This window comes from Pagrus major, chromosome 2 (genome assembly GCF_040436345.1).
Source record: "Pagrus major chromosome 2, Pma_NU_1.0".
Lineage (NCBI taxonomy): Eukaryota > Metazoa > Chordata > Actinopteri > Spariformes > Sparidae > Pagrus > Pagrus major.
In genome coordinates, this window is record NC_133216.1 from 33,955,209 (window position 1) to 33,975,471 (window position 20,263).

Consider the following 20,263-nt stretch of genomic DNA (forward strand, 5'->3'; position numbering starts at 1 on the left):
TTTTACTGAACTACATAATACAGTATACACTGTGTGCACAATTATTAGGCAAGTTGTATTTTTGAGGAATAATTTTATTATTGAACAACTACAGTGCTCTTGGTCAATCCAAAATGTTAATAAACCTCAAACCTGAATATTTAAGAAAGTAAAAGTGAGGTTTTGTCTTTCTTAGGAGAATAATATCTATGTGTGCACTCATTAGGCAACTATAAGTGTGCAGAATTATTATGCAACTAAATGAAAAATGAAAAGTTTCCCATCTCACTTGTTTATTTTCCTCTGTTAAAGTGAGAATAAAACAACAAACAACTCAAAATTTACAAATAAACATTTCTGACATTTAAAATAAAATAAATAAAAAAAATTCAGTGACCAATGTAGCCACCCTTCTTTTCAATAACAATCATAAGCCTTCCATTCATGGAGTCTGTCAGTTTCTTGATCTGTTGACGATCAACTACCACAGCAACCACAGCCTCCCAGACACTGTTCAGAGAGGTGTACTGTTTTCATTTACTGTAAATCGACTGTTTAAGAAGGACCACAAGTTCTCAATAGGGTTTAGGTCAGGTGAGGAAGGGGGCCATGTCATTATTCTTTCATCTCTAAGGCCTTTAGTGGCTAGCCACGCAGTGGAGTACTTCAATGCGTGTGATGGAGCATTATCCTGCATAAAAATCATGGTCTTCTTGAAACATGCAGACTTTTTCCAGTACCACTGCTTGAAGAAAGTGTCTTCTAAAAACTGGCAGTAGGTTTGGGAGTTGAGTTTGCGTCCATCTTCAACCCGAAGAGGTCCAACTAGCTAATCTTTAATAATACCAGCCCATACCAGTACCCCACTTCCACCTTGCTGGCGTCTGAGTTGAGGTGGAGCTCTGTGCCTGTTTCTGATCCATCTGGTCCGTCAAGAGTCACTCTCATGTCATCACTCCATAAAATCTTTGAAAAATCTGTCTTCAGATATTTCTTGGCCCAGTCTTGACGTTTCAACGCATGTGTCTTGTTCAGTGGTGGTCAGGTTTCAGCCTTCCTTACCGTGGCCATGTCTCTGAGTACTGAACACCTTGTACTTCTGGGCACTCCAGGTAGGTTGCAGTTCTGGAATATGACAGCACTGGAGGATAATGGGCTCCTGGTAGCTTTACGTTCGATTTTTCTCAAATCTTTGGCAGTTAATTTGCATCTTTTTTTCTCAAAACGTTTGTTGCGACCCTGTTGACTATTTGTAACAAAACGTTTGATGGTATTGTGATCATGCCCCATTATCTTGGCAATTTCAAGAGTGCTACATCCCTCTGAAAGACTTTTTACAATTTTTGACTTTTCAGAGTCAGTTAAATTTCTTTTTTTGGCCCATTTTGCCTGAGGAAAAGAAGCTGCCTAATAATTATGCACACCTTGATATAGGGTGTTGATCTCCTTAGGCCACACCCTCCCTCATTACACAAATACACACCACCTGATATGCTTTAATCCAATAAGCATTCCAGTTTATACAGCTTGGCGTTGGAAAATATGCATAATAATGATGATATGGTCAAAATACTGACTTGCCTAATAATTGTGCATACAGTGTACGTTCCTTTATGGACTGTACTGAAGCAAGGCTTAATGTAATGATACTGAATCAATGTTGAGCTGGCAGTGGGCGGTATACCAGTTTTGTCACCATCACCAGAGCATGCTTGGCCACGACATGGATTTTGCAACACCGTCATTTCTGCCCTTAGTGTTTTTATGTGCTTTACCGTGGCTGCAATAACATGCACAAAGAGGGCAAAACACATACTTATAGCTCTAGAGTTAAATCAAGTAATTTCTGCTTTCGTCATTAATGCAGACTTAGATAACACTAACATTCGGCATTGTATACAAAGCACCCAAACTTCTCTGCTGTCATCTGCAAGAACCAACACAAACGTCTTCATCTACTCCCACCATCTAAGGGAGTTTTTTTTTTTTATGGAGACGTCCCCACAACTGCTAGAAAACTCTTATAGTCTATGTGTGTGCTAACCATTTTACTATGGACTGCTTTCTCAACGAGGGCCAGCAATGTAAGTACTCGGATGCCCTTTAAAACTCAAGCTCAAGGATGGATCACTACCACGTTCAAATTCAAAGCTGTACATTTTTATATTGCTGTTGGTTGCTGTTTATTCTACAGGTTAACCTGTTGAATTTAATGTTCCACGGCTAATGTGGCTAGTGTCTATTTCAGCACGCTGTAGCAATGGAGTATTTAGTATCATAGGCCTATACCTCATTGTTATTCCTATTTGAAGCCAATTAACATTTTTTGTTTTCAAATCTTTTGCCTTCCTTAAGATATGTTCCATGTCACTGCCAATACAGCGCAAAGAGGTTTAATCACGTTTGAGAGGAGTTTCCCTTTTGTTTTTGTAATACCATGATATAATACTGACACTGAAAAAACAAATCAGTACAGTGACATAAACTTGGGGTCATATCGCCCACCCCTATGTTGAGCTAATGTTTAATGTGTGTATCATATATGAATTATTATATTATATACATTATATTTTGGAGAAATGTATTTGCCTCTTTGATATCTTGAATATTTCATTTTCTGTAAATTATTATGGCGTAAGGACAGGCTCTCTCTTTTATTTATTTATTTGGACTTTTGGAGTTTGATCCCTTCAGTGGGTCAATGGATGACTTTTTCAAAGACTGGTACTGTGCTGGTGGTCTCTTAAATCATTAACGTTATGGGCAGTGTAATGATGATGCTGTGCTTCTGTCTAGTCTGTGCAGTCTGGTTTTTGTCTGTGTTTTATTTAGTTATTTTTAATTTCTCCATACTTGTACATTTGTGTTAATGTTCAGGTTCATTGAAAAACTCGAAAGACTTTAATAACAAAAAAAAAAACGAATAAAGAGCCATGCTTCTCTAGCCTTACTGTTTGTTTGTTTGTTTTTTTTGTTTTTTTTTATTTTGACTAAAGGAGCATTCTTCTATTCATCTGTTCATGCACATTCTGAATTTTGATTCAACCATTTTTTTATTTGATTTGATTTTATTTGTTTTGGAATATAAGAATTGAATTGGTTTCGAACTGGTGAAACCAATTGCAAATTGCTAGAAAAGCTGGGAGTGAAGCAGAACGAGGGAGAATGAGTTGAGGTGTTACAAGTGTTTTTAAAAAAGGATGGGAGGGAGTTTTTTTCTTCCTTTTTGGATCAGGTGTCAAACCGTCTCAGCCAAATGACAATCCCATGATCTTTAATGTTGGAGCTGAAAATGTTGATTAATTGTTGGGCACGAACAGTTAGAAAATGCCATAGTACTACCCTCAAACCAAAACTATGAGTTGTTTCGCTGAAATTCTTTCACCATGTGTCACAAAACTCTGCTGTAAATGTAGATATGTAATTTTTGTGCGTAAATTATAAATGAGTGAGGAGAAGTTGCTGAAGATTATGAGAGGTAAAATGACAGTTGAAGGGCTCTGATGTTGCTCTAAAGCAGGAAATTTAAAATAGACACATTATGTTAAACAGGACGAATTTAGCTTTTGATGTATAAATTGTGGATGAAAAGTGAAAGTTGTGGAAGGTACAAGGCTTCACGACAGAAAACCTTAGCAAAAGAAGGACAGCAAAGGGGGAAATGTTGTGGGTCATGAGACTCACTAAGCAGAACAATACACGCCTATTATCAACTCAGAAAACAACCGTAAACTATAAAGACTATAAAAGCTTTCAAAAAACTAAACACAAGTTTAATAGTTCAATGTCGTGTCACATGTTTAAAGCTTCAATAAATGCATTAGTAGAACATAAAAGGGGACTAGGTTTAAGAGGATTTGAAGATTCCCCATTAAGTTGGAAGATCTCTCCTATTCAGTTCCATTATAAAAAAAAATATTAAAACACTGAACATTGGAAAGAGTTGAAATGTATGAAAAGTGTTTGAGTTGTCAATTGGCTTAAGCTCTAAAAATATTTTTACTATCAGCTGCAATCTAAACACTGAAAACTGTGTTAAAAGGAGTTAAGAGTTATACTATATATTAGATAAAAGGAGTGAAAAGGGCCTGTTGCATTTGAAGTACACTGTTATGAAAGAAGAGAGGGAGTAAACTTTAGATACAAAAGGGGTAATAATGAAAAGATGAATGGAAAAGAAGATAAATAGAAGAGAGGTAGGGAACAGGGAAACAAAAGCTAAAAGGAAGGGAGGAAGAATAGAGGAAGAGGAAAAAGAATACAGGGTGAGTACGAAAGCAGGTATAACAATTGGAAATTACATCTTCGATGCTTAAGAAAAAAAACTCCCGACAGCATCACAATAATAAAGTAACACATTGGAAGTTAAACATGAGGTCTAACCTGTTAATGAGGGAGACGACAAGAGTGAAGATCTCAGAGTACAGTCCAGATGCCATGGCCTCCAAACACTCCAGAGCTGTGATCTTAGAGCCTGATCAACAGAGGGGGGCCAAAGACAACAGATCAGAGTCAGAGTCGACAAGAACCACATGAAGAAAGTCAAATTCATTTTAAATCAAATCACTTCTAATCAAAGACCCCCAGTCTACAACTGATATGTGGGGCCATATTTCAGGGCCAGCACAGGTGTTTTTAAGGTTGCGTTCGTACTCATTTCCAGCAAAACATGAGGATAGTGTTTTTCTCCAAGCGCTAAACTCTTTGAGACAGCATTTACAGAAATCAGATATCAGACATCACTTCTAGTTGGGTAATGACCAACACCAGTACAGAAACTGTCAATAACCTAAAGCTGGCATCAGGGTTTGGTCACATTCTTAGTATTTGTTTTTTTACATGACATTCCTAGATTTAAATCATCATTTTTGGACTATACCTTATTAGGGCAAGGGCTCACCACATACAAGCAATATAGTTTTTAATCAACATAACTGTAAAAAGGATCTCAATTACATTTCACTTCTCTAAACTGTATGTAACTATTTTCAGGTTTTATTCTTACCATGACAGTAAATTGAATATCTTTGGGTTGTGGACAAAACAAGACATTTTAAGGACCTCATCTTGACAATTGGGGAACACTGATCAAACTTGTTTAGCATTTTCTGACATTTTATAGACCAAACAACTGATCAATTAATCAAGAAAATAATCAACAATATCAGTAATGAAAGAAATGCTTGGTTGCAGTCCTAGCATATCGCCGCATGTTGCCTTTCCAGATGTGCTGTTCCGAACCATACACATGATTTTACAAAAGAGATTCAAGACTCTGCAGTTTAGATTTTTACCTGAGCTGTCACCTTGGCTGGCCTCGTCCGATCCTCCTCTGAAGGAGGTGGAATGCTGCAGTCCTTTGGCTTGGTGCTTAAAGATCGAAGAGGACAGTTCCTCCAAGGTACAGCCCAGCAGGTAGGCGGCCTTCTGGGCCCATTCATGACGGGCAAACTGCCTACGTCCAGCTACAAAGAAAGCAAAAAAGTGTTTAAAACACAAAAATGGAATAAGAACCAGAAGAAAGATAATGAAGATGACAGGTATAGAACGAAGAAGAGGGTGGAAGATGAATGGGGTAAATAGGGTGCTACATTGAGAATTATCAGAAAACATATCAATAATTCCTGTTCAGCTGCAGAATGCTTTTGCTTTTGTCTGAGCTGTAGCTAACAACCAACTGAAACCACACTGTAAAAGTACAAAAACAGTATCAACCATAGCTTATCATTTAACCCATAAAGGCATGTGTTATGGCACATTGATGAGAATACATCCCTTGAAAGTGGCACTAGTGAAATTCTCTACACAACAACTGACCATTCCTGTTTGTGACTTTCTACAGCTGTATTTTCAAAGGTTTTTAAAAGAAAGAGCTCATGATGCACACACTGATGATCACTACTGACATATCTGTGATCTCTCTGTAATCATACAATACAGCTGTTGTCATTAACCTGTATTGTTTATTCTTTTAAGCAAAGTCATGGTGATAAAATTGAGACAAAAAAAGGCCTAAAACATGTTTTGAAATTTAACTTGTGTTGTGTAGGCAGTAATACCCAACTCATCAAACTATGACAATGTATCCTTTTGTTTCACTAACCGCCTGTTAGGATGCCCAGCCCCCACAAAGCAGACATCCACACTACCATCCTCAACCATTGACTGATACTGAAAACTTTAAGAATTTTATTTATAACAAGGTAAAATAGATGAGAGAGAAATTAAACCATTTTTTGTATTCCAACTGACAGCAATACATAGTCTACAGAAGAGGGAACGTTAGCAAAAAATAAAAAATCTATAAAAATGAAAACACTTGTGATCCACTGCTGCATATCATTATTCTATAATTCCATCATTGTCTGATCAGAACAAATACAGGTTAATGACAGCAACTGTGTGATCAGCTATCAACATTAAAATGAGTGATCACAGTTAGTCTACAGGAGGATGTCTTCTTAACCCCAGGCAGAAGCACCCTGCATTTCTTTAATGGATTATGTTCAGCTGTGTTTCCTCCTGCTCAGACCAACTCGTGTGCAGATGATCACAAACCTCATACCTCAGCAAAATCCACAGCTGTCACAGCAAGGATACTTTTATTAATTACTTTCATCAATTACCTGCTTGTATTATCACGACAGCATCTGACAAGGTCAACATAAGTATAGGTCACCGAAAGCATCTGTGTGATATTTAAAATGAAGGATCACAGAAAAATTGTCTTATTAACTGTATATCATGCTTAGTTAGCTCATAACACTTTGTCTATTTCTCCAGTGCAGTCCGTGTACAAATATGAAATACAGTAAGACCCCAGCATTGTTACTGCTTTTGGATTCAAGGACTACTATTCAGGATGTGAATACAGTTGTATATTGTTATCTGTTGCTCTAGTGGAGTTTTGTCAAGTAATGTCAGCTGACTATTTGGGCTTGGAAACACTTTGGGGATGTGGAGTTACAAAACACTTCTCATAAAAGATGTGATTGAGTTGCAGCATGAGAAGTGTAGAATCCAGTTTCTTGAGGTTATGCAATATCATGTACTAAAAATCTAGAAATTGGCCTCTGCTGTTTGGCTTTTCAGTTTAAAGAAAATCTATTCTTTCCACTTGCCCCAACTTACAGGAAATGTAATTCTATAGAGAGAAAATTAACAAATGATCACAGGGATCATATTGTATGTTTGCCACTGTAAAAGCTTTATACAATATAAAGCGAACATTGGTGTTATTTGGGATATGTGGTGGAAATCACATTGAAATCAAACCTAAAAACCCAGATTTAGACTGTTAATCACTACTGATCATGTCTTGACTCTCTGTGATTGTTTGCATGAATGTCTGTATGAGGGGTGTATCTCCATTTGGTTTGATTCAAAGTCCATTTGTGAGAATGAACCAAAGCAACATGACAGCCTACACAGCCAGTCAATCAAAAGCTTAGACACAGAGCCAAAGAATCAACAGGAGCCCCTGCCAAGAAGAAACTTCATGGGGGTCGACAGGGTAAGCTGGGGAATACAAGTTCTGTGGTAGAAAGTCAAGAAACTAACTAGAGAAGTGAAAGTGAACAAGCTTTACTCTGCTTTTGAGAATGTGTTGTAGTGTGACAGCGGTTTGGGAGTTGAATTTGGCTGACATGGGAAGCATCAGAGAGAGCAGTTTAAAGGGACAGCAAACTTCTGATCCCTGTGATTTTCATCTCACGCAACAGAAAAGGGTGAGAGAGCGGGGAGAATAGTCATGAGGAAACAGCAAAACACAAGAGAGAAGGAGGTGAAGAGAGGAGGGGGAGGAGGAGCAGAAACAATAAAAATGCTAATGACTTAAGGCCTGGAAAGAATGATAAAGGCATTAAGACAGAAAACACAAACAAGAGAGGCTCAGAAACAAAGTTTTAAGTGAAAAACAGTCAACAACCTGTGTGTTGTTTTTCCATTACCTTCATCTTCGTCTGCATTTGATAGGGCGCAGCATGCAAACATGCAAGTAAAGAGAGGGGGTTTGAGATAACACAGCTCATGGATTTATCAATTCAGTCACAGGAAAATATAAACATAAAACAGCACTGACAACCCAGCATCATGCTTTAAAAGAGCAAGCTGAGAGGTTAGACATATAACTGTTGAAAACACAAAGACCTGTCATATATAAAAGGGATGGTTAATGATACTCTGTCAACTGCCATGAGTCCTTGATGGGGTTTCCCCAGAAAAACACAATAGACTCAACTGAAGAATGTCCTCTAAGTAAAGTAAGAGCCAGAACAGACTGATGACTTTAAAAATCTTATAAGTATTGTACTTTCATGCTCCAAGGTATTTTTCATTGTCATGTGGATGCGGGGAGGCAAAAACTGATAGATGAGGTGTGCTGATTATTCTAGTTGGAGAAAACCTTGGTTGATTATTATTTAACAAAACAATGCAAGACATCTCACATCTGAGGAATGACGCTGCTCTTTCACTATCCTTTGCGCTCTGTGCAGACACCTCACTTCACCAAAATCACTGATGTTCAGTAGATGGGTACTATTAATGTTCTGGGCAATGAATCACCTGCTGTAGAGCCTTCCTGTCCTGGGCCCAAACTAGCACCTCAGCTAACATCATAAAAGTGAACATTAACCTTTAGGGGAAAAGACCACAGGCACTACGTTACGCAGCGAAAGCCACTGTATTTGGCAGAGATGTGGACTTGAGTCGATTCGAGTCACTATTTTGATGACCTGCAACTGGACTTGACACCAGAGAAATGACTTGAATTGACTTGGACTTGGAAGTTTAAGACCTGACTTGACTTGAGTCATGATGACTCGAATGATTTGTCAGTCTGTCAGTATCTTACTGGTCAGAGGTATTTTTACTAGATATCAGTAATCATAACACAAATTAATAAATGCATTGTCATACTTTTTGAACAGGTTAGATGACTTGGCTATTAATATCATTATTAGGCAGACATTACTCTTCATAAAGACCAGATACTGCATGTGAGACTTGACTTCAGGTCTTATAGAGCCAAATCATAGCAAAAGTTATGTAGACAGCATTAGGCTAATCACCAGCACCATGCTAGTGTACATACAGGTCTGTATATGTATGCTGCTTAACTTGGAGGACTTTAACTGACTGCACTTATCTGTTAACTACAATCCAGTGTTTACAGGTTTTACAAACTAGAGAGCAAACAGAATCCTTATTGGTCGGTTACAAAGAATACAAAGAACATTTTGTCACTTACCTGTCATAGAATCTTGCCCTGCAGATACACTATATGGCCAGAAGTATAACAACCTCAACATACTTCTGCATGCTCTTTATGGGTCTTGTTTGAGGACATACCTTGGGTCTTTTTAACCTGGTTTGGTCTTGGACAATACCAAGTCATACAATGATATTTTAGACAATGATGGGTTTCTTGTGGTACTTTGAAGGCCTTTTCCTGTTTCAACAACAATGCCCCTGTGCCCAAAGCCAGCTATATAAAGAAACTATTTAGTTGGGTGTAGAACTACTTTACTGGCCTGCACAGAGCCCTGACTTTAACACCAGCCAACACACCTTTGTGAGAGCAGATTGTGTGTTGGACCTCACTAATGCTCTTGAGGCTGAATGTGAGCAAATGACTGAAGACGGGTTCTAACATCTGGAAAGACTTCACTGTTAGGTGCCACTATAGTGAGAAAGGGGTTTTTGTGATTTGGGTGACTCTTTAAGTTGACTATCGTTCTCTACAATTTACAAACTGAACAATCAGTGTGACGTCAAACAGCGGCTAACAGAAAAACAGTATGCTGCCTGCTGAGTGTGTGCATTCAAATGTCAAGCCTGACACCTGGTGGCCATGGTGGAAAGTCAACTCCAGTCTGTATATTTTACTTGAGTGAAAAGGATTTGCATGTAATTCAGTACAGTTTATGGTAATTAGAGCAGGGTCATGCCGTCATTAATGTTCAAGTAATGAGGTAACTTAAATGAATACGTGGTTGGCAGGACAGAGACGCTTGGTAAAACCAATAAACCAAGTGTTCAGAGACAGCGATATGAGAAAAAGAAAGACAAAGGAGGAACTAACTGTTGCCTTCCTGAATAGAAAACATCAACATCTACATTATATTTACAATGTGAAAGAAAATAGTAGGTTCAGGCAACAAGTCAAAAGTCCTGAAGTTGGTTCCACTGCTCCATGTAAATTTGACACTGACCACCAGGTATACAATTAGTGGTGACTGCTATAAAGTCCAGTTGTTCTGTCACACTATTTGATTATCTGACTCCATTTTATAAATTGATTTTTTAACACACTATAATAACCTTCATTAATAAATGGTACATTTATAGTTAATTAAACTTAAGTTTGTAGTTATTTCACTGTTAACAAACAATTAAATGCTTTATAAACAGGCCTGGAGAGTAAAGGAATACATGTAACGGAATTACGTAATTAGGATACACAAGAAAGATAACTGTAATCCAGAAAAAAACGGAATTAGATTACATATACATTTAGAAAAAATGGGGATAACTAACAGGACTAAAATTTTAAGATAAAGAATGATATACTGGTCTGTAACTGCAAGGGCACATGTGCACACATTTTCTCTAGTCTTCATTTGCATATGTTCGGTATTGAGGTAATTAAAGAGTAACAGAAAATAATTAAGTTACATTACGTAACTGTATCAGAATACATTTTTAAAAGGAACCCTCTAAATCCCTGTTTATAAACCAGCATTTATAAACAAAGAAATTGTTTATTGTTAAGTTGCAGCCAATGTTCATAAACATTTGTAAATAGTTAATAAATACTGTGTAGTTCATTTATCTACATTATTTGGATGCCAATTATAAAGTTGTAACTGATATTAATAAACCTTTACAAATGCTGAATTCAAACTTTTAACTCCTCAGTTGATCTAATGGTGAAATGGTGAATAAATGGTGAATAAATGGTGAATGAGAACTCATCTTTGAATTGTTTATTAAATCAAAGCCAGGAAGCATTAGAGTATTTACATATTACAGTGCTTTTGGTTTTCCCTCTCATTGTCCTACTTGTCATTTGATGAAAAGGAATGTGATTCTGTGAGTGACATCACAGTCTTCAAGTTATACTGAGCTTGGACCAATACAGAGGATAAAAACAGGAGGAGAAATTTGCCACTGCTGTCTTAAAGACAGACAAAAGAGATGTCATGCATGTATTTAGTTAAATATGCATATCTGAGTTAGTTTATCTTCATCCACATGCAAATGATACATCAACATTTGTCTTAGTTGTGAGTTTTGTAAAAGGAATAAACTAAGTGTCTTGGAGATTGTGTTCTGGGCTTATCTGCCATTACAAGATGAGAACACACACAACAAAATCGAACATCCAGCCAGGTCTCAAAATTAACCTTGACCTTGCCTATCAAACATCTGTGTACAAGAATTTTCACGATTCGTTCCCAGTATATTTGGCCCCATCTCAATGAGCCTGTTCCTGGTTTGACCTCTCCCCTTTTAAAATGTCTAAGATAGTAAATGCTATAGTGCTGCTATGGAGCACTACAGTCAGGGGCACATTCACGAAAGAGCTAATGTATTTGCTGCCTGTTAGTTGGGAGTTCCTACCTTTAGTGGCTCCTGCAGCCCCCAAGTGATAAATGGCTCCCAAGATGAGCCAGAGGGCCTTCTGCTCTTCACCAGAGATGCCCAGCACCTTCATGGCTGCCTGCAGCTTGGTGAACTGCTGTGAGGCTCGCTGCTTGTCCTCAGGCTGGAGGAGATAAGATCAGATCAAACTTTACTGATCATAATAGGCCACATAGATCACACAATGGAAATGTGAAATGAATCCCTTCAAACAGACATATCTCAGTTAAATCATTTTAGTGTAATCACCTTAGACTGAGGTAGGATCCCAAAAGCACTGTTCTCAGCCAGGTGGTTAAAGTGCAGCTCCGTTCTGGGAGAGAGGAGGAGAGAGGCAAGCTGCTGGGGTCAGGAAGTTCCTGGGTGTCAGTGAAATGCTGACGCCTCTGGACGTTGTTCAACATTTTTAATATCACATGAATTTCACTGTTTTTTGATTTAGTTTATCAAACACTAACTGGCATCTGTAATGCAAAATGATAAGGATTCAAAAGTCAAGGCATTTAGAGTGAACTACTGAGTGATTATTTTATAGGGAAGAGTAAACAGAGGGAACCAGGGAGTGATTTCAGACTCAGCCCCGTCACTAAATTTAGATGAAACAGTGGCTTTGGCAACAAGGACTGTAAACTCAGAGAGAGCTGTTGAAGAGTAAATTTCATCAGAGTGAGGTAAGCTGTGGCTCTGACCTGATACTTGATCATCTGAATCATTAAAGACATTTTTCTAAGAAACTCTCAGAACACTGTGCTGTCTGACCAATATTACACCATTTTATGTTTGCTGATCAGTTTGATTATTTTATGATTATTTCTCCTGCTAATTCTATCAAATTATAAAATGTTTAAAATAATCTCAACAAAAAAGATAAGGAGGAACCACAACACACTGCATGATTTCTTCTCCTGTCTGTAAACACTAACTGGCCAGAAACAACTAAACAATAAACAATAAATAAATACAATAAATATGTATAATTTGGAAAACATTTAACATTTTAAATACTCCACAATTATGCTATTCAAAAACTGTTGATAAAGAATTGCTAGAAGAATCACTTCAGGCTGCTGTCGGCTCCGGCCATCAAGTAGTAAAAGACGTTGAATGTGGACTCTGCTTCAGGTCGTCTGCTCACACGCAGTTTCTCCAGCAGCATCGTCTAAACACAAAGAAGAACTGAGTCAGGAGCATGCATATTCTATGGATATAAACAGTACAGTATGTTGAAGTGTGGGTGGATTTGAGTGCCTAGACAGTCTCAATTTTGTTCTGCAAACCTGTAATATCTGAAACACTTTGGTTAGTTTTGGTTTATATTTCAACTGTGAAACTACACTGCTCCAAAAAATTAAGGGAACGCTTTAATCACACATCAGATCTTGATGAACAAATTATTCAAGTTGAAAATCTTTACTGATGTACATTGTATAATTTGTTGCAAACAAAATGACGTAACAACAGTCAATGGAAACCAAAATCATCAACCCATTGAGGGCTGGATCCAAATCACACTGAAAATCAAAGTTAAAAATTTAGTTGACAGGCTGATCCAACTCAAAATGTGACTCAGTAATGTGTATGGCCCCAGAGTAGGGCTGAACGATTTATCGTTTTCTGATCGAAATTGCGATTTCAGACAACGTGATCATGTGATCCCAGGATCTGTTGTGTCAACTATTTTACACATACATGCCGTCTCCCTACCATCCTGCCAAGCTCACCAATCAGAAGCGGCATGCTATTTGTGGACAGGTCACGCTAACCAATCAGTATTAACCTGCTCCTTAACGTGTCCTGAAATGGCTTCAGCTGGACCAGAAGCGGAGTTAGGGATTTAATCCCCAAGAAAAACAGCACGTCGGTCATTTGGGAGTATTTTGGGTTTGAGGCTGCAGACGTGCACCAGAAACAGGTACTGTGTAAAACCTGTCGCGGTAAAGTTGCAACATCCAGTGGAAACACAACCAATTCATACCGGCACTTGAAAAATCACCACAGGCATTTGCATGACGAGTGCATGACAAAAAAGTCCGGTGAAAAGTCCGGTAAAAAGTCAGGTGAAAATGATACTCAGGCCCACTGTAGCAAAGAGACTACAATTACAGCATCTTTTGCCAGTGTAACTCTGTATATAAATATCTAATATATAATATCCGTTAATAAATACATTTGGAAGCAATTTTTAACTTTAGTTTTCATCCTTGCATTAGAGTAATAGCATTTAATGTTTTGATGTTACTGTACATTGTGAATATTGCACTGAAGCTTGATTTGAAGGAAATCGTGAATCAAATCAAAATCGCAATATTTGCCAGAAAAATCGCAATTAGATCTTTTCCTAAAATCGTTCAGCCCTACCCCAGAGTGCCTGTAAGCACCCACGACAACATCTGGGCATGCCCCTGATGAGTCAGCGGACGGTGTCCTGGAGGATCTTCTACCAGACCTTGATCAGGGCATCAGTGAGCTCCTGGACAGTGTGCACTTGGAGGCGTTGGATGCACCGATACATAACATCCCATAGTTGCTCAATTGGATTTAGGTCCAGGGAATGAGAGGGCCAGTCAATGACATCGATGCCTTCATCATCCAGGAACTGCCTACAGACTCAACCCACATGAGGCCGGGCATTGTCCTGCACCAGGAGGAACCCAGGGCCCACTGCAGCAGCGTAATGTCTGACAGTCGCTCTGACGATTTCATCCCGGAACCTAACAACAGTCAGGGTACCGCTGGCTATGACATGGAGGTCTGTGCGACCCTTTACAGACCATCACTGACCCACTGCCACACTGGTCATGCTGGATGATGTTACAGGCAGGAGAACGTTCACCACGGCATTTCCAGACTCTCTCCTGCCTGTAACAGGTGCTCAGAGTGAACCTGCTTTGTCTGTGAAGAGAATGGGGCGCCAATGGCAGACCTGCCAATTCTGGTGTTCCCTAGTGAATGCCATTCGAGCTGCACTGTGCTGGGCTGTGAGCACAGGTCCCACTAGAGGACATCGGGCCCTCATGCCACCCTCATGGAGTCTATTTCTGACAGTTTGGTCAGACACATTCACACCAGTAGCCTGCTGGAGGTCATTTCATAGGGCTCTGGCAGTGCTCCTCCTGTTCCTTCTCTAACAAAGGAGCAGATGCCGGTCCTGCTGCTGGGTTGATGCCCTTCTACAGCCCTGTCTAGCTCTTCTTATGTAACGGCCAGTTTCCTGGTATCTCCTCCATGCTCTTGAGACTGTGCTGGGAGACACAGCAAACCTTCTTACGACCGTACGTATGGATGTGCCATCCTGGAGGAGCTGGACTATCTGTACAAACTGATTGGGCTGCAGGTACCGCCTCAGGCTACCAGTATCCACAACAAGGACACTAGCAGAACACAAAACTAGAGAAGTATCAGTCAGGAAGGATAAGGAGAGAGCAGTTGTGTGTGACCACCACATGCAAAACCATTCTCTTTTTGGTGGTTGTCTTGCTTTTGCCTCTCCATTGCACCTGTTGTCACTTTCATTTGCAACAAATGCAGGTGAAACTGATTCACAATCACTTGTGCTTCCTAAATGGACAGATTGATATCCCTGACGTTTAACTGACTAAAAATCTATCAAGTGCGACTAAACATTTTCATTGGTTGCACCAGCACGCCTGATATTCATGCAGGCTTTATTCAAAAAATGTAGCCATAAAAATACTTTTAACAAACACAGGCTGGATGAATAAACACTTGCATTTGAACAAATATTAGCCTATAATCATATTTTCTGTAGTCAGGTGCACCAGTGCAGAAAGTGTGAAAGTTAATCTGAAGGCCTTAGTTAATAGAACTAGACATTAGTATGGTATGTTTGAAATGAAGAGACTCTGAGGCATGCAAAAGGTGTAGGTCAGTACAGATCTCTGTGTGTGTGTGTGTGTGTGTGTGTGTGTGTGTGTGTGTGTGTGTGTGTGTGTGTGTGTGTGTGTGTGTGTGTTACCTGGATGGAGGCAAAGGCCACCTGGCCAGCCTGGTCAAAGTCGAGGGACACTACGTGGGAGAAGCGGCTGGCGTTGGTGTTCATAGACGTGGAGCTGTTGCCAAAAGCCTCCAGGATGGTGTAAACGGCCTGCCACTTCTCAGCTGTGTCAGCGCAAAGACATAAAACACTGTAACTCATCATTTCTTCTGTGGGATCAGTGAAAACTCTTGAAAATTGGCTATCACCATTTTATTGGATTCTAGAATTCTGTTCCGCCTGCTGTTGTTTATCAATTAATACTTGAGCAGTTTGTCTACATGCAACTTATTACATCCTTGAATAGGTGACAAATTCGAAATGTTCCAGCATGTAGACAGAACCTATAGTTATCAGTCACATCAGAGATAACTCACCCATGATGCTAGTAAGTCTGCAACCGGTACTTATGCACAAAACTGATCACGGACTGAAAAGACCAAAGCTCACAAGAACACCCACCTATTTTTATTTTCAACTGTCTGCTGTAAACATCCATCAGTTTATAGACCCACTTCCTGCTTCAGTTTTGACAGTTTTCAAGTTTACCTACAACTAAAGTGGTTTCGATAAACTGTTGGTTTGTTTACCGTATTGGCAATAGGGCTGCACAATTAATCGAAATGAATTGAAATCACAAAATCACAAAAAAGTACAATATCCAAATCACAAGAATCTGCAAGTTTTTGTTTAGCGTAAAATGTGTGAGAATCAACATTATAACAAAGAACTGTAGTGCTGCAGAGATGATCTGGCAAACACAACTTCACAATATGTAAGAAAACATGTTTGTTTGGTACAGATCCAAAAATGAAAACTGTGATGCAAAAATGATCATTCCCACCAGAGAAAAAAAGAAAAATCTCAATTTTTAGATAATTTGTTTTTGTGGAAGTTAGGTTTAGAAAAATGACTCCATATTATATTTCAGGAAACCATTTACAGACTGCAGTTCTGTTACCTCTTTTTGTCTAACAAACTCTACATCAGTTCCCACTGCAGTGATACAGCACAACACTATGCACATCTTACGAAGTGACGTGCATCATATTCATTCATGTATTTTTACTCTGTTCCCCTCTTCACTGTCTGCAGTCTCACCAGAGAAAATTTTGCCCGTGCTCCCAGCAATGGAGACCAAATACTGGACCAGGTGCTGACAGTTTGTGGTCTTGCCACTGCCAGATTTGCCCAGCAGCACGATGGACTGATCCTGCCGGGTGGTAAGTAGGTTGCGGTAGGCCGACTGAGCTACAGAGTAGATATGAGGAGCAGAGTCCTCACGTCGACATCCTTTGAACATGTGCATCACCTGATGAGGAGGCAAAAGACACTCAAAGCAAGGGAGGAGCACAAAAGAAGCACGAACAAAATGAGGCAATTAAATATCAGCCACAACCACAGTGCTGCTAATGCTTGACAGGTGGTCTGCAAGCTTATCAACATGATTAAGACATTTTATATTTCATATTTCTTCAGAGTTCAATTTCAGGTAGAATTTAATACACTGCCTCACTCATCCTAGAAATTCTATTTACGTTACACTGTAAAATTGCTTGAGCAATATTATTTATTTTATCAAAATAATTTACCAATTTTAATATTTTTCATTTGGTGAGAGAAACTTGTCTAATGTTTGTTTGCTTCAAATTTTCAGCAAAACAATGCTTGTGTTATTTACACAACATGGACTGAAACTGAAATTTGAACATATCATTCCAAAACTATGGGCATTAATAAAATACTAGCTTGCTGCAGTCAGCGAGTCTTAAAGCTTACCTTCTCAGAGTACATGGAGGGTGTGCTGAGGGGGTTGATGACAACCATGTTGGGTCCAGCGTAGGTGTGGATGAGGTTGCCTCCGTAGCGCTGCCTTAGGCAGTGCATCACACTGGATTCATTCAGATAGAGCAGTGAGGCTAGGTCCTCTGATCGGCCATATGATGGAGGGTTGGCCTACACAAACAGAGATGACGATTATGGCATTCAAATAGCAAAAGATGTATACCAGATACAGACTTTTTAAGCCCTGAACCATTGGACGTGGAGCTAGTGAGACTAGCTCCACAGTCCAGTGGTAATGTAAGATGATCTGGGGAAATGAAGTCTGGGTTCAGGTAATTAAGGTCAAGTACGGAGCATCAGTTGGAGGAATGTTGAGGCAGCACATAACTCCTTGATTCCACTGGGCATGTCTCTATTACCTGGCATGTGCAACGCTGTTTTGTTTCATCCTCCATATCCCACCAGGAATGCTTCTGGAGCTGAGCGTCATCCCTGCCTGATATTTTTGACTTGCTCAGATTATGTGTGTTTCGTCATTTCTCCTAGATGTTTTGTGCTTCTACTGTGGTTGACTAGGCTACGAAGTTAAATCGTTTCATTGTTAGTGCGTTTTAAGTGAGTTTATTGCTTACATGTCTGATTTTCTTGTTGTGCTGTAGATCCCACGTCTGCACAGGGTGTTGTAACTGACCAGATGCACTATGCCATTCTGCTGTCTGACTTCCAGCCTGGCTCTATTAGCTCTGTGCAGCTGGAAGCGGCTGCTGTCCGCTTCAATAAAAAATTGACTTGGTGAAGATTCTCAGCAAAGCAGCGCAGAGGGCCGCTTCCGGGACGCTGATGAAACGCACCATGGCGCAAGATCTAAAACTGCCGTGATCGGCTACAGCCAGAATACAGACGTGCCCAGTGGAATCTGCCAGTAAGGCTCTGGATACGCACACAATATTTGTAATTAGGATCAATTCATTGTTGGGCTCTGCACATGGGATATGTTGAAAGTAAAAAGAAAAATATGTTATATTTAATGCTAATAAGTTCAGTAAGATAGAGGTCTTCTTGTCAGACTTTAAGGTGTTTGTGTCATCAGTAAACAACATTATGAGAGAAACAGCATATTGCATGTCTATTATGTTTATCGTACCAATAATAATAATAGTAATAATAACAAAAATAATAATAATAATAACAACAACAACAACTTTATTTGTAAAGCACCTCTTAAAACACAGTTAAAAAGTGCTACACATATAGGATAAAGTGCACAAGTCAAATCCCCATGTACAAACAGACATACATTCATACATCACACATCCCAACATACATTTACATACAAACACAAGCATGATGCACAGACAGACAACTTATGAAAACGCCAACCTATAGAAATTTGAGGATGGGTACTGCACATCCTCAATTGACATGATTCAGTCTTCCAAATGATATAATTTATAATGTCCATAAGCAAAAATTATTAAAAACTATTGCACAGCCATTAATCATCTTTAACCATATCCTGTTTACCTTCTCTACATCGTCTTCGTCCACATCCAGTGTTGTCCCATCATGTTCAAGTTTGATTTTCACCTTGCCCTCTGGCAGAGAGCCATCCTCTGTCTTCACCACAGTGGCTGGGAGGAGAAAAGGGAAACAAACACAGGATAGCTATCAGTTCTCATACTCATCTGTTTTTGTCTCAACTGATTAATTCAAAGGCAAAACCAAAGCAGGAAAAATATAGGATTTTTATTTTTTAAACTTTTAGACCACAAACCACCAAATGAATGTAACCAGAGCTTCTCAGGCCTCTTACAATGGGAGGAGACCACATAACCTTCTCTCTCTGGTAACAGAAACATTTCCAATCTTATAACCTTCACCAACCATGAAAGGTTTGTTAAGTCTGTTGACCCAAAATAGTCTATTTACTGTATGTCTACATACTCCCACAAACAGAAAAGAAATTGTAGAGCGTCAGTGTTACCCAGGAAATGTTGGCAGTGCCCCAGCTGTAGCATGTTAGTTGACTAAGCTGGTGTAGAAAATCTCATTTAGTGTTGCTGCCTCTGAACACAAATTAAAGACCATGACATCTAGATCCATTGTATGGGACATTATGGCTGTCCAGTATAGTAACAGTGAAAACGGACAAATGTCAAACTGTACAGCAATGCTGTTTAGCTGAAGTCAGGTATGCCTGTGAAAATACTTTAAACATGTCATTTATCACCTGAATGTGTGAAAGGCGAGTCCTTCTCTCTACAGTGTTGTGGCAGTCTTTCACTGCAGATTTGGTGTTTATCACTGCAGATATGTGACCATACTCAGTCTAAAGAATACAGATTTAAAGTATAGTAAGTATATATAAATAAGTGCTTGAGCTCTGCTAGAATGTGCCACCAATGCGGCTTGTTGACCAGTCGAGTTGTGCTGCTCTGTATAATGAGTGTCACGATGTAGCTACATTTTGACATTTGTCATTTATATTATCTTACATACAATATGCCAGAATTTGAGAGCCTTAACAGTTACAGTCAGATTTATGGCCAATTAGCCAGTTTTCTAAAAAAAAAGAAAAAAGGCAAAAATATTATTTCTAGCATTTGTTTCCCTGGTGTATCAAAAACATGCCTAACTGTGACCCAAAACCTAAGTTCCTACTGAACTTGTGAATTTTATGTACTATTACACCTTTGTAATGTACACACCATGTAATATGAAGATCCATAGACTAGACCTGTCTTTTCTGTTACTACCTCCACCAAGAAGGTTATTTCTTTGGATCAGTTTGTTTGTTGGTTTGTTTGTCTGTTTGTCAGACATCACAGGTAAATTCAGTAGCAGTAGTAGAGTTCAATA

The 20,263-nt window shown here is 39.1% G+C and overlaps 1 protein-coding gene across 2 annotated transcripts in view; it reads right to left on the reverse strand.

Annotated features, from left to right (window-relative positions):
- The window catches only part of myo18ab (myosin XVIIIA b), a 210,286-nt gene that overhangs the window by 126,268 nt on the left and 63,755 nt on the right, over window positions 1-20,263 (reverse strand). For both annotated transcript variants that reach the window (XM_073480324.1, XM_073480333.1), the window contains exons 4-13: window positions 18,929-19,035; window positions 17,399-17,575; window positions 16,721-16,931; window positions 15,602-15,744; window positions 12,684-12,784; window positions 11,875-11,938; window positions 11,605-11,749; window positions 7,929-7,940; window positions 5,274-5,444; window positions 4,363-4,453 (exon numbers count right to left, since the gene is read on the reverse strand). In XM_073480324.1, coding sequence (XP_073336425.1) covers window positions 4,363-4,453; window positions 5,274-5,444; window positions 7,929-7,940; window positions 11,605-11,749; window positions 11,875-11,938; window positions 12,684-12,784; window positions 15,602-15,744; window positions 16,721-16,931; window positions 17,399-17,575; window positions 18,929-19,035 — 1,222 coding nt within the window. The remainder of the gene's footprint in view (window positions 1-4,362; window positions 4,454-5,273; window positions 5,445-7,928; window positions 7,941-11,604; window positions 11,750-11,874; window positions 11,939-12,683; window positions 12,785-15,601; window positions 15,745-16,720; window positions 16,932-17,398; window positions 17,576-18,928; window positions 19,036-20,263) is intronic.